At 36.0% G+C, this 14,591-nt stretch overlaps 2 protein-coding genes and 1 pseudogene across 2 annotated transcripts; 2 read left to right on the top strand and 1 right to left on the bottom strand.

Annotated features, from left to right (window-relative positions):
• On the top strand, positions 1,022–2,705 carry LOC18608266 (annotated as a pseudogene).
• Positions 4,320–6,348, top strand: LOC18608265 (7-deoxyloganetin glucosyltransferase). Its single transcript, XM_018114737.1, has 2 exons — positions 4,320–5,076; positions 5,190–6,348. Exons 1-2 carry the CDS (start codon positions 4,569–4,571, stop codon positions 6,113–6,115), a joined length of 1,434 nt encoding a protein of 477 aa, XP_017970226.1. The 5' UTR covers positions 4,320–4,568; the 3' UTR covers positions 6,116–6,348.
• Positions 7,495–9,468, bottom strand: LOC18608264 (7-deoxyloganetin glucosyltransferase). The gene is made up of 2 exons (XM_018114698.1): positions 8,771–9,468; positions 7,495–8,643 (listed from the first exon to the last, which is right to left on the bottom strand). Exons 1-2 carry the CDS (start codon positions 9,291–9,293, stop codon positions 7,700–7,702), a joined length of 1,467 nt encoding a protein of 488 aa, XP_017970187.1. The 5' UTR covers positions 9,294–9,468; the 3' UTR covers positions 7,495–7,699.

Genomic DNA, 14,591 nt, shown 5'->3' with positions numbered 1-14,591 from the left:
GAACAGCAGAAAGGAGAAAACCCAGCTAGAAAAGAAATGAGGCAGAGAAAGCTTAAGAGAAGAAAGGAGGCAAAGGAAATTAGTCGAGAAAGCTTAAGAGAAGAAAAGCTTTGGTGTGTGTTGTGAGTGAGGGTGTGAGACTGTATTTATAGGCATGTAGTGAAGTGAACATTGCACCAGATTAAGGAGTTGAGAAAAACCTAGTTAGCATTTAACTAAATCAGATAAACGTTGGAGCAAAACCAGGATAAACGTTGGAGCAACATTAGGAGAATCAAGTAAGCATGATAAAGTTTGAGTTTGATTTAATCAAAGGTTGGAAAAGCTTAAAAAAATTAAAGCCAAGGTACAAAAAGTCACTTAGGCACAGCCCACGTGTATATTCGCGCACAGGGGGAGAAAATCTGAAATTTTTGAAGGTTTGGCCTAATTTTGTGTGCGCGCGAGCCCACTCTATTTTCCTTACTTGCAACAAACTCATAGTTGATTTTCATATATAAGGCATTAACCTTTTATGTATCTTGACAATGTGAGATATTTGAACCTTATGAAATACATTATTTTCTAACAATAAGTAGAGATCCATTTTCACATCAAAGGAAAAATACAAGAGAAAGAAACTCTATATATCTTCCGGCTAAAGTTTTTGGGCAATTTGCTAGTGGTATTTTTATGGGGCTTCTTTAATCGAAAAAGAGTTGAACAGACACATTAAAGTGGTATCCCTATAGGAAAATTGACTTTTCCCTTGTGAACAGAACACAAGAAGTTTAATCATCATTTGGCCGAATTGATGAGTCATCGGTGGGGAGTGGGGACTCTCTTATCACCTTATATTAAGAAAAAGAAAATTCAAACCTTATATTTTAAATAGAAAAATCATATAACAATGAATAAATCAAATGTAAAAGTGCTTCATATTTTTATTTTGCTTTAACCTTATCTATTTAAATGCCTTCTTTTTGCATTGGAGCTTAGGCCTATAATAAGTTAGATCCTCGGCTTGCTTCACTTTCCCAAAGGCAAATGGAACCCGCAAAGCAGCACCATGCTGTCTGTATTCCTCTACCGGCGCAAGGCCACACAAACCCCATGTTGAAACTTGCCAAACTTTTCCATTTCAAGGGCTTCCATATCACTTTTGTCCATACAGAGTTCAACTACCAACGCTTGCTTAACTCTAGAGGATTAGACTCTCTCAGCGGCTTAGCCGATTTCCAATTTGAAACAATGCCTGATGGTTTGCCACCAACCAATCAGCGGGGAATACAAGACCTACCGGCCTTATGCTTAACGTTACCAGTTCAGGGGTTACTTTCATTCCGAGAGCTCATAATAAAACTTAATGCTTCATCAGATGCCCCTCCTATTACTTGCATAATTCTGATGGAGTCATGAGCTTCACCTTGGAAATTGCTCAAGAATTTGGCATCCCGGAGATGGTTTTGTTTACTCCTAGTGCTTGTGGCATGTTGGGTTACCTTCACTTTGAAGAGCTTAAGGAACGAGGATATTTCCCACTGAAAGGTACTATTGTCCACTCTATCTTGTATCCAGTATCAGGCTGTTAGCCTGTTAATTACAGAAGAAGATTCTGAATCTCGATTGAAATTCTTCATTTATAATTTTTTTTTAAATTCAGAACTTTATTTTCTTTATGTTAATTATTTGCAGATGAGAGTTACTTGAATAATGGATATCTTGATACTGCCATTGATTGGATACCGGCAATGAAAGGAGTTCGATTAAAAGTTATACCCACATTTATCCGAACCACGAATCCCGATGACATAATATTCAATTACAACTTACAATCAGTGAACAATGCCAGGAAAGCTGCAGCTGCAATCTTGCACACTTTTGATGATTTCGAACAGATGGTCTTGGATGCCATCAAAACCAAGTTCACCAAGCTTTACACTATTGGTCCACTATCAATGCTTCATCCGCAAATTTGCCCAACAAATTTGGACTCCATTGGATCCAATTTGTGGAAAGAAGACGCCGAATGCTTAGCTTGGTTAGACCGAAGAAAACCCAGGTCCGTTGTATATGTAAATTATGGGAGCTTGATAACAATGACGCCAGAACAATTGCGTGAGTTTGCTTGGGGACTTGCTGACAGCGAGTATCCATTCTTGTGGGTTATTAGGGCAGATCTTGTCAATGGTGGAGAAGAAATATTATCGAAGGAATTTATGGAGGCAATAAGCGATAGGGGTCTACTTGTAGGGTGGTGCCCGCAAGAGAGTGTGCTGAGCCACCCTTCTGTAGGAGGCTTTCTGACTCATTGCGGGTGGAATTCTACAATGGAAAGCATTTGCGAAGAGGTGCCATTAATCTGTTGGCCATTTTTTGCAGAACAGCAGATGAATTGTCTCTACTCTTGTACGAAGTGGGGCACTGGAATGGAAATTGACAGTGATGTGGAAAGGGAGAAAGTAGAAGCTCTTGTGAGGGAGTTGATGGAGGGGGTGAAAGGCCAAGGTTTAAGGCAAAGGGTTATCGATTGGAAGAAGAAAGCTGAAGTAGCTACAAGCCCCGAAGGGTCTTCTTACACTAACTTTGATAAGCTTGTTAGGCAGTTGAAACAGGGGATGGTAAATTTTTTAGTGTCAATGATTGTATGAAGTTTCAACCATTGAAATTCTGTTTCTGGATTGATTTGGAAATTTACCTAGAGGGAAAATGAAAAGGATGGTATTATTCACAGTAATTCGCTAATTCTTTGTCATTTTGCTGTCAGAAGTAGGAAACATTGAAAAAGTAATGATGCAATGCAGTAGGATAAAACAAAAGTTTATTTTAATTAGTTCGTTTTGAATATCTAATAATCGAATTAATTAAATTTATATTTAAATATAATCAAAATTGAATCGAATTTCATAAACAACTGAATTAATTTGGTTAGTTTGATTCATTTTTTAGAAAATCAAATTTAAAATTTTTTTTATATGTATATATTTATTTATGTTGCAATTTTTTTTTACAAATCAATACCACAAAAATAAAATGATGATAAACAATTAGAATAAATAATATGGATATTCATACAAACAACAAATAATTAAAAATATGGATAAAAATAACAACAAATAGTTTTTGATTTATTTTTCATACGAAAATCTTGTTATATGCTTATTCAAGTTCAGTTAGTTTGGTTAATTTGGTTAAAAATATTCTTAACCAAAACTAAATTGAATTAATTCTAATAACCGAATTATCTAAAAAATCAAACTAATCGAATCGAAAAAAATCGAATTCACTTCAATTTGGTTCGGTTTTTCAGTTCGTTTTACATTTGCACACCCCTAACTATATGGTAACAATGTGCGAATCTACAAATTTGATTGCTAGATGTGATAAATTTAAATTTAAATTCATTAAAAATGATAAATTTTTATTAATGAAACATATTTAAGATTGCGCAAGAAAAGTATTAACATTTTGAAATACGATAATATGCGAAAAAAGTATTAACATCTAAAGATGTCTATTCAAAAAACAATAATAATGAATCATGTATTATCTTATTTTAACATTAATTAATAATCCTTGACTTCAGAATTGCTTTTGTTTCCCTAATTTTTTATTTTATATTTTCATATTTTTCTCTATTTTTTCACCTTTTTTTATTTTACCATTATTTAAATATTAGTGATTTTTTTAAGCCTTCCCAACAGTCTGTTGGGACTTACAAAAATTCTTTTCCTTTTGCTTTTTTCTTTTCTTCCCCACCAAAACGATGCCGCTTTGCATAGTATAAATGCCCCGAACCACCCTTGGTCTTCATTTTCCCTCTGCCCTTTTTCTTTCTCTAGCCCCCTCAGCTTCTCTCTCTAATAAAATTGCAATCTTAGAACGTCCTGTAAAAAATGATATAAAAATATATCTGACAGATGAAATATTTGTAACCAACTATTACACTTAAATACATAAAAATTATGTATATAAACTATGATTTTTTGGGTGCACTAAACTATATGATTTTTTAATTACCTTAATTATTTAGAAAATCTGTATTTACAATATTTTACATTGTGTATTGAAAATGATGCCCGCATAGATAAGTATAATTTAATTAATTGTGATTGGGAACCATTTGAAGATTTTGACTGTCTCAAACTCACAGCCGCCGCCTGCCGACTCGAAAAGAAAGCCTTGAGATCATACGTTTATATGAGTTAAACTCAGAATTTTAAAACATTAAAAAAAATTGATTTGCTTAACTAGGCAGCTCCGCTTACTACGGAGATCTGATGAAAGTGGAGCTGTATTATATTGGGAAAAATCTCTTCCCAATCTCCCTTTATTTCTTGGCAGCAAAAAGAAAAGACAAAGGTGACAACTTCTTAGATTTATTTATTCATCTTTGAAATTGAAATGATTATAACTGGTTAGGCGTCCACATGTAAGAATCTGCTTAATTGATTATAATCAGTACTTCACAGTTTTTAATTATCTGTACAAGAATAGATCTAATGCAATAGTAAAATTTCCTATAAACCTGTGGGAGTCTGCCATTGTTTGTGGACAAGGCACCGAGGAAGAGACAGAGAGAGAGAGAGATGGGATCCCTTACAGCTCGCAACAAGCCGCATGCGGTGTGTTTACCATACCCAGCTCAGGGTCATGTAAATCCTATGCTTAAAGTAGCGAAACTACTTCATTTCAAAGGCTTTCACATCACTTTCGTCAACACTGAGTACAACCATAAACGCTTGCTCAAATCCAGAGGCCCCAATGCCCTGGACGGTGTGCCTGATTTCCGCTTTGAGACAATCCCCGACGGTCTGCCCCCGCCGGATATTGATGCAACACAAGACATCCCCGCCCTCTGTGACTCCACTAGCAAGAATTGCTTGGCCCCTTTTCGCCAACTTCTTGCTAAACTCAACTCTTCTGGCGTTCCACCTGTCACTTGCATTGTCTCAGATGGCGTCATGTCCTTCACTCTCAAGGCTGCTGAAGAGCTTGGAATTCCCGAAGTGTTGTTCTGGACCACCAGTGCATGTGGTTTCTTGGGCTACATGCATTATCCACGCCTTATTGAAAGAGGTTTTACACCATTGAAAGGTACGTACAACAAAATACTTTAAAATTGCAGACTTCTACATCTCATCATACTTGGGACTTGGAATGGTTTTGTGGATTTGATTTATTGCTGACAATTTTTCTTCATTATGCAGATGAGACCTATTTAACCAACGGGTATTTGGACACTGTTATTGATTGGATTCCAGGAATGAAAAATATCCGCATAAGGGACCTTCCAAGCTTTGTCCGAACAACAGATCGGAACGATATCATGTTAAACTTCCTGGCGGTAGAGAGTGAGAGAGCTGCAAAAGCTTCTGCCGTTATTGTGAATACTTTTGATGAATTTGAGCATGATGTTGTCAAAGCTCTCTCTTCCATGCTCCCTCGAATTTACACCATTGGACCTCTTCAATTGCTTCTCAATCAGATTCCACAGACACCTTTAGAATCAATCGGCTCCAATCTGTGGAAAGAAGAGCCCGAGTGCCTCCAATGGCTCAATTCCAAGGAACCCAAATCCGTGGTTTATGTGAATTTTGGCAGTATCACAGTCATGACAGCGCAGCAACTCGCTGAGTTCGCTTGGGGTCTGGCTAATAGCAAGCATACTTTCTTGTGGATCATTAGGCCTGATTTGGTGAGGGGTGATTCATCCATACTCCCCCCAGAGTTCCTTGAAGAAACCGAGGAAAGAGGTTTGATGGCGAGTTGGTGCCCACAAGAGCAAGTGCTCAACCACCCAGCAATTGCGGGTTTCTTAACACACAGCGGATGGAATTCAACCGTGGAAAGCATTGGATATGGGGTGCCTATGATTTCTTGGCCATTTTTTGCGGAGCAACAAACAAATTGTAGATTTGCTTGCACTGAATGGGGCGTTGGCATGGAAATCGACAATAATGTGAAGAGAGATGAAGTAGAGAGGCTCGTGAGGGAATTGATGGAAGGAGAAAAAGGTGAGGGGATGAGAAACAAAGCCATGGAGTGGAAGAAAAAAGCAGAGCAAGCCGCCAGTCCGAATGGCTCATCATTCTTGAATTTGGAAAACCTGATCAAGGATGTGTTGCTGAAGTAAAATAATCCACACAGTCAAGCTGCACTCCCATGTTCATGGATATTGGATCGTATCGTTCCACTGTACCATGTCCATGTTCAATAAAATATCCCAGGGCCTCACGCTTTTTCCACGCCCAGCATAGCTGTCTCAATGCTTTTGTCTTTTCTTCAGTAGGCCTTTTAACAAGTCCAATGGATCTGGCCTCTAGCGTCTGTCATGGGAAGCTAGTTGTCACACTATAAAATAATTTGCGTTTTGCTTACAGTACTACTACTTTTTGTTATATCAACAAGAATTTCAAATCCTTTCACCCTAAACTTTAAAATTGATAAGATCCAGAAAACGACAATTACGCCTGATCAAAATTTAAAAATTTACCAAGAAAAACTTAAAGAAAGGGAAGAGACAGTGGGAAATTTATTTGACACAACGGAGCGATGATCCAGAAAGTGAGAATACAGAGTTTGATCAGAGGCAGACTCTCCTATAGTGCAGGCTGGCCGGACCAGCTATGTGTATTGATCAACGAGCAGGGAAAAAAAAGTGGTATATGTGTGAACTCACAAAGTTAGGTTGCATACACTAATACGTGTATAACTAGCCAAACCATCATCATCTACTTAATTAATTATGATTAACCTCCACTTTGCAAGAGGCAATTCAATAAGAAGAAGAAGAAAATTGTCCAGCACAACGTACATTCATTAATTAAGTTAGAGCTTCTCTTAAAATAACATTAATTAAGTAAATAACTATAAAATGTCATTAAAAACATAATAAGATTGCACAAAAAAAAAAATTGTCCTAAGCAATATGATAAAAATTTGGAACCATTTTTTGGGTCATTGTACAAACTTGAAAAAAATTTAATTAGACGATGATTGTGAATATAATAAGATTTCGTAATAATTTTTTCATCATTATAAATATATTATGAATATGACACGGATTCACAATGATAAAATTTCTCATCGCATTAAAAATTTTTAAAAATTTCAATTAAGTAACGACTATAAAATATAGTTGCAAATATAATAAAATTTTAAAAAGATCTATTTTGTTATTTCGAATACGATCAGAATTCGTAACAAAAGAATTGGCGTACGCGTAAAACAATAGAAAAGCTGAATTAAACAATGACGGTAAAAGCCTAATGCAAATATAAAAAAGATTTTGCAAGGACATTTTTTGGCCGTTGTTTACAAGAATGAATTGCACATGGTGAGAAATTTGGCAAGTTTAGGCAATCCTACAAGTTTTGTTTATTACTTTATATTATCTTTTTCTGTAGGTATTGTTGACTTTGGTAGTGACTTTTATCTTTTCTTCTACATCTGACTGCATAGGTTACACAGCCCGAACGGGAAGTTTGGCGTAATGATCAACATTATGTTGTGAAAAATAATTGCAGAAAATATTTACTCCATTAGTGATACAAAGCGACTTCTTCTCACCGTTTCTGATTTAATATTTATGATATGATCATCTCCATATGCTCAACTAATTTATTTTGAGAGTGTTACATGTATAGTAAGGATGATGGTGTCACAGATGAAAGCCGTTTTCCGCCTCGACCGTGGCTTTCTTTCTGGTGCTTATCCACTACTTGGCATGCTTATCAGTTTGAAGAACTTCAGCTACCAGCTTCTCCAAGTTCTGGAAAGATGAACCTCCAGGTCTGATAGCCTCTTCCGCTTCCCTCTTCCACTCCATGGCCTTTGTTTTCATTTCCATACCTTTTTCCCCTTCCAGTAATTCCCTCACAAGCTTCTCTACCTCTTCTCTCTTTACGTTGGTATCAATCTCCATGCCAATCCCCCAATTCCTGCAAGCGAAACGGCAGTTTAGCTGTTGCTCTGCGAAGAATGGCCAACAAACCATTGGCACACCGCAACACAGGCTTTCAAGCGTTGAATTCCATCCCATGTGAGATAAAAACCCTCCTATCGATGGGTGCTTTAGGACTTGCTCTTGTGGGCACCAACTTGCTAACATTCCTCTATCTTTAGTTTCAGAGACGAAGTCAGGCGGCAGAATGGCTGTCTCACCAGCAACGAGATCAGGCCTTATTATCCACAAAAACTGTCTTTGACTATTTGCTAGTCCCCAAGCGAATTCAATCAGTTGTTCAGGAGTCATCACCGTGATGCTACCGTAATTTACATATACCACAGAGTTGGGTTCCTTTGAATTCAGCCATTCGATGCATTCAGTTTGTTCTTTCCACAAATTTGAATTAATATCTTCCGATTCATCATCTCTAATCCAATCAACAAGTAAGTGAAGAGGACCAATGCTGTAAACAGGAGGCAATAGCATGCCCGAGAGAGCATCCAGAACGTCTGGTTCCAAGGAATCAAAAGTGTTCAAAACCATAGCTGAAGCTTTATAGGCTCTTTCAACTTCCTTGAGAAGATAATTGAACATCATATCATTCGGATCCATAGTTCTGACAAAACTTGGAAGATCCCTGAAACGGATATTTTTCATCCCAGGAATCCAATCTATAACCTTGTCTAAATATCCATTTGTTAGATAGTTTGCATCTGCAAATAGTCCAAGAGGAGTTATATCAAAGAGTAATTAAGCGATGCAACCAAAACAGTTCAAAAAAAAAAAACGACATCCCTTTGTAAATCGGTTCAAAACTTGATGGTAATGAGAGCACTATACCTTTGACAGGTGTTAGACCTCTTTCAACTAGACTTGGCAACTGGAGATAGCACAGGAATCCACAAGCGCTGGGAGTCCAAAAGAGCACATCCGGAATGCCAAATTCTTCAGCCGCTTTTACAGTGAAAGACATGCCACCGTCCGACACAATAGAGCTCACGGGAGGTATACTTGAAGATGCAGCAGCGACGTCATTGAGTTTGTAAAGAAGATCACGAAACGGGGCTAAACAGTTCTTTGAAGTGGAGTCGCACAAAGAAGGGATGTCTTGGGTAGCATCAGCGTCAGTATGTGGAAGACCGTCCGGGATGGCTTCGAAGCGGAAGTCTGGCAAACCATCAACTGAATTTGGGCCTCTAGATCTAAGCAGGCGTTTGTAATTGTACTCAGTGTGGACAAAAGTTATGTGAAACCCTTTATGGTGAAGGAATTTTGCTAGCTTGAGCATGGGATTTATATGACCTTGAGCTGGATATGGAATACACACAGCATGAGGTTTAGCATCAACTAAATATGAACTCATTTCTCTCTGTCTCTCTCTCTCCAACAATGAAAGTCAACTGTTTGGATTAAACCAAAATCCCAACGCCCTTTTATCGCCGCAATATCTCCACTCCAGGAGAAATAAATAAAATAAATTGGAAAAAGGGTTGTAGTTATGAGTCATCCGTCACTGTAAATTATGTAGAGCCCTGAATAATAACTCAAAGCCCAACGTGGATCTCGTTTTTGTATGATGAAAGGAATTGGGTCCCTCTATGATGAATAAAGCTGACACTTGCTATTAAAAAAAAAAAAACATGAACAACAGAACAAGTAAAATCCAATGAATGGCCAATTATGCAGCGAAAAAGCTGGTTCCAGTGATTGGACGTGACCAATTTGCTTGTGAAGAATTTCAACGTTTATGAGGCTAAAAAAGCCAGAACCAGTTGTCCGTTAATTTTTGTTTGTCATTCACCTGGGTATATGGTAGAAAATTCAAGCTTTTATCTGTTTCCCAAAGTTTCTCACATGGCTGTATGATAAATAATAAGCTTTCGATCCAACTTGCACAAGGGAAAAGATAAAAAGGAATGGAAATCCCCTACCCCTAGTTAGTGCCCCCATTGGTGCCCCTTCTTTAATTTAATGCCGAGTTCCTCTTAAGTTTTAATTGAACGATACAAGTTAAGTAACTATGTTAAATAAAGGTGACCAAATATAAACTGAACCAAACAACTGAACCGAATCAAAATAAGTTTAATTTTTTTGATTCGGTTAGTAAAATTATTTTGATTCGGTTTCGATTAAAAAAATTTCTAACTGAACTAACCAAACTAATCGAACTTAAATAAGGGTATTATAGAGATTTTATATGAAAAAATCTTAAACTTAAATTATTTATTATTATTTATATCATATAAATTTATGAGTATTCATTTTATTTTTTATAATTTTTTAGAATCTTTTTTAATATTTTTGTAATATTGATTTATTTAAAAAATAAAGCATAAATAAATATATATATATAAAAATAAAAAAATAAAAAATTTGTTAAGTTCGGTTTTTGAAAATCGAACCAAACTAACCGAATTAGTTCAGTTTTGATTAATTCGGTTAGTTATATAGTTCGGTTCGATTTTGGTTATTTTTAAAAATGAATTCGATTAGTTCGGTTATTAGATATCCAAAACCAAACTAACCGAATTAACCGTTTGCACACCTCTACATGTTAAAGCTTAAAAATACTAGGTTAGCTAATAGTGTTATAAAACTCTCACCACTTGTTGTTGTGATGTTGGAATACCTCGAGCTCGCCAACGAGACACTGCTTTTACAATCGGGAAACTCCTCTTCGACAACAACGTTGTTGCTTAGAGAAAACAAAGAGGATCGAATTGTTGGAAAAGATAATCTAGATTTGGTCGTTTATAGCACTAGGAATTAAAGGCTGATGAAAATCCTTAAAGAAAATTTGGGTCTTGATTCTGAAAATATGACTTACCTAAATAGCAGAAACAAGGAAGGTCACCTTCCAAGTTCCAACATATACGGTGCTTTAAGGAACAAGCAAATGCTCTATAAAATACTTGGTTCAAAAGAAAATTGCCAAAAGTTCTTAAGATAGAGAGTTCAATGGATCATTCATGATCAAGAACATGTTATTGAGGAATGAAACAGATCCTTTATAACAAATAAAAAAAATGAAAGAAGAAAAAAAATTCAAAATACTATTATTTATTTTAAGAAAATTGATAAGAAAAAAATAAAAAAAGGGTGTGGCATCCTTTGCACGAGACCCACATTTAAAGACCTATAAATAAATTTGGTTAATTTCCCAAATCCTTTAAAGACCACGTTTTACAGTAACCCTTCATTTTATTATCAAAATTTCTACAAAATATGAATTTTCTTATCCATTTTTAATTTATTTTTCATTATTAATTTTACTAGAAAAATAAATGAGAAACGACGATGACAGAATGATGATAATGAAGCAAAACAACCTCCGTAAATGACCAAATTCTCTCTTCCAACAATCTAATCCTTCTTAGTTATCTATAAGCAACAATGTTATCATCGAATGGGAGTTTCCTGATCGTAAAAGCAGTACCTCTTTGGCTAGCCTGAGGTATTCCAACTGCCCAACGACAAGCGGCAAGGGTTTTATAACACTATTAATTACCCTAGTACCGTTTAGTTCTACCACTGTTAAGTAACTTTTATCATTCAAGGACACTTGGCATTAAATTAGAGAAGGGTTACCAATGGGGGCACTAACTACGGGCAGGAGATTTCCATTCGATAAAAAGAAGACTATTTCTATTGAAAATAAATCACTGGATAGAGTTACTTCTTTTAAGAATGATAAAAAGAGAGATTTTCTAAATATTATTATATATAAAGAAAATTATAAGAAATAACTCTTCCATTTCAAAAATAACCTTCGACATAAAGATAATTGTTTTTAGTCAATTTTAATCATGAGTTGACAAAATAACCTTCAATACATTACTGAGGAATTAATCCTTATATATCTCCCTCCCTCCCACCATACAAACAAATTAAAGCTCTTTCATCTCCATTAGCTCTCTCAACTCCCTGAACTCTCTTAGCAACAATAACCTTCAATATATTACAAAGGAATTAATCCCTATATATATATCCCTCCCTCCCACCATACAGACAAATTGAATGCTCCCTAAACTTTTTAGCTCTTTCAACTCCCTAAACTCTTTCAGCTCTCTCTTGCCATTTAACTGTCTCTAATTTGAGAACCATCGTCATTGCACCGTGGTCTATCTATCGCCATCTCTCCATACCGTCATCGATATACAAACCCAAGAGCAAATATGACATCAAGGTATATTATTTAGGTTATTACTTATCACATAAACACAACATTGATGGAAAACCCAGTTCATGCGTTTCTTAAACTTTGGGTGGAAATTAAAACAATACATAAAGCTGTTACATGGCATGCATGTATGCATGTAACAGTTGTAATTCAAATGGCGTGTAAAATACACATTGAAATGGCATGGCATGTAGTAAGCAAGTAGCAAAATCTGTAAAATTATCGTGTAGAAATATTTATTTTGGTATGGCATGTAGCATAATGTTTCTAAGCATTAATGGCGTGTAGCATACGTGTTATGCACATGGCTTGTAACATACGTGTTATGCACATGGCTTGTAACATACATGTTATATGCTGAAAAAATAGCGTATTTCATAAGATTCAAATATCTCACATTACTACTATACATAAAGGTGTGAGTGCTTTAAATAAGCAAACCCACTATTGGCTTATTGCAAAGAAAAAAAAAGAGTGGGCTAAGGCGCACACAAGATCGGGCTAGGCCTTGAGAAAATTCATATTTTCCCCCTGCACGCCAGTATACACGTGAGCTAGGCCCAAGTGAATTTTTGTACCTTGGCTCTAATTTTTTTTTTTTAAGTTTTCTTAGCCTTTGATTGAGTCAAACTCAAACTTTACATGCTGATGACTATCCTGGTTTTGCTATAACAAAACAATGTCTATCTAACCAAGTACTCTACCATGTTAATGACTCTTCTGATTTTGCCACAACATATACCTGACTAAGTATACATGCTGACCACGTTTTTCTCAACTCCTTAATTTGATGCAACATTCACTTTATTTGGTACAACATTCACTTCATTCCCTATCTATAAATAGAGCCTCCCTACCTCACTCACAACACAACAAAGCCTATCATCTTTTCTTAAGTCTTCTTTACTTATTTTCTTTTTTTCCTTTTTTTCCTAGCTGGGTTCTTTTTTTCTCCTGTTCCTGCCAACCCTTACTAGTTTGTGCAGACTATAAAAAAAAGTTTGTTGAATCTTGGAAGATAACCGCTACAGTCCTTTTGTATTGAGTTTTTTACTCCGAAGGTGTAAAAATTATCTTTAAAGACAATGATTCCATGCCTTAGACTTCGTAACGTTTTTACTTGTTTTTATTTTATTTTCTTTTATTTCCCAATTTTTCTAACAATCTTAAGGATAATGGATTTCTATGTTAATAATATTGCTACCACTGTTCCTACCACTACCTCTGTCCCTACTACCACCACCACTGTTAATGGTTCCACCATGGCTCCCACTCCGTTGACCATTCCTCATATGCCTTTAATTTCATATGCCAAACCATTTCCAGATATTTCTAAAATAGAAATCTTTGATGATAGAAACTTTAAAAGATGTCAAGAAAAAAAATTTTTAATCCTTGATGTTCATGGTGTGGCTTTTGCGCTAATTGATTCCAAGTTAGATGATGTCAAGATGCTAGAACCATGGACGCACGTAAATAAGGTATGCAGGCATACAATCATTAACACACTTTCTAATGAGCTATTTGATGTACAGTCCCTATAAAGAAGCAAAGCAAATATGAAAGTCAATGATTGCCAAATAAACTGCTAAAGATGTTGGGAAACAGAAGTTCATGATTGGCAACTTCTATCATTGGAAGATGACAGATGACAAGGACATCAAGAGTCAAATCAATAAATACCACAAGTTGATGGATGACTTGAAGGCTGAAAAAATCAACTTATAAGAAGAGTTCATTGCTGGGTTGCTAATTGAGAAGCTACCAGAATCATGGAATGACTACAAGCAACAACTGAAGCACAAGGAAAAGTAGTTGTCACTTACAAACTTGATTGTGCACATCATCATTGAAGACATAACCCAGAGAGATACTAAGGCCTCTAAAACGAAGAAAGTTACAACTAAAGCCAATCTGATTCAAAGTAGAACCTAGCGTCAACAAAGGTACCTTTTATAAACTTGACAATAAACCCAAAGCTTTTCATCCCACCTTTAAAAAGAAATGTAGTTGTTTTGTTTATGGAAAGCTTAGGCATCATGCAACACAATGCAGGAAATGAGTAAAGGGAAATGACAACCTGTTAATCCAAGAGTCAACTTAGTCAAAGTAGATGAATCCGATTATGTAATTGCTGCAGTCATTTCACAAGCCAATATGGTGGCCAGTGTGAAGGAATGAGTGGTAGACTCAGGTGCTACGAGGCATATTTGTGCAAATAGAAATGCTTTTACCTCATATACTCCAATAGGGGAAAGAGAAGAGATAATATACCTTGGTGATTCTCGAACTGCTCAAGTTCTTGGTAAAGAGAAAGTCTTTCTCAAGCTCACATCTGGCAAAACTTTAGCTCTAAATGATGTTCTTTATGTTCCCAATATAAAGGCAAACCTGATGTTTGTGGTCTTATTAGGCAAGGTTAGAGTGAAACTATTATTCGAATCTGACAAGATCGTAATGATAAAAAATAATGTGTTTGTG

The sequence above is a fragment of the Theobroma cacao genome, chromosome 2 (genome assembly GCF_000208745.1).
Source record: "Theobroma cacao cultivar B97-61/B2 chromosome 2, Criollo_cocoa_genome_V2, whole genome shotgun sequence".
Taxonomy (NCBI): domain Eukaryota; kingdom Viridiplantae; phylum Streptophyta; class Magnoliopsida; order Malvales; family Malvaceae; genus Theobroma; species Theobroma cacao.
This window is presented reverse-complemented; position numbering and strand designations above follow the sequence as displayed.

Bases quoted from the DNA above. Each gene is read 5' to 3' on its own strand.
- LOC18608264 (XM_018114698.1), bottom strand. From the start codon at position 9,293: ATGAGTTCATATTTAGTTGATGCTAAACCTCATGCTGTGTGTATTCCA. The intron at 8,644-8,770 runs GTATAGTGCTCT...GACTATTTGCAG, and splicing joins AGGTCTAACACCTGTCAAAG to ATGCAAACTATCTAACAAAT.
- LOC18608265 (XM_018114737.1), top strand. From the start codon at position 4,569: ATGGGATCCCTTACAGCTCGCAACAAGCCGCATGCGGTGTGTTTACCA. The intron at 5,077-5,189 runs GTACGTACAACA...TTCATTATGCAG, and splicing joins AGGTTTTACACCATTGAAAG to ATGAGACCTATTTAACCAAC.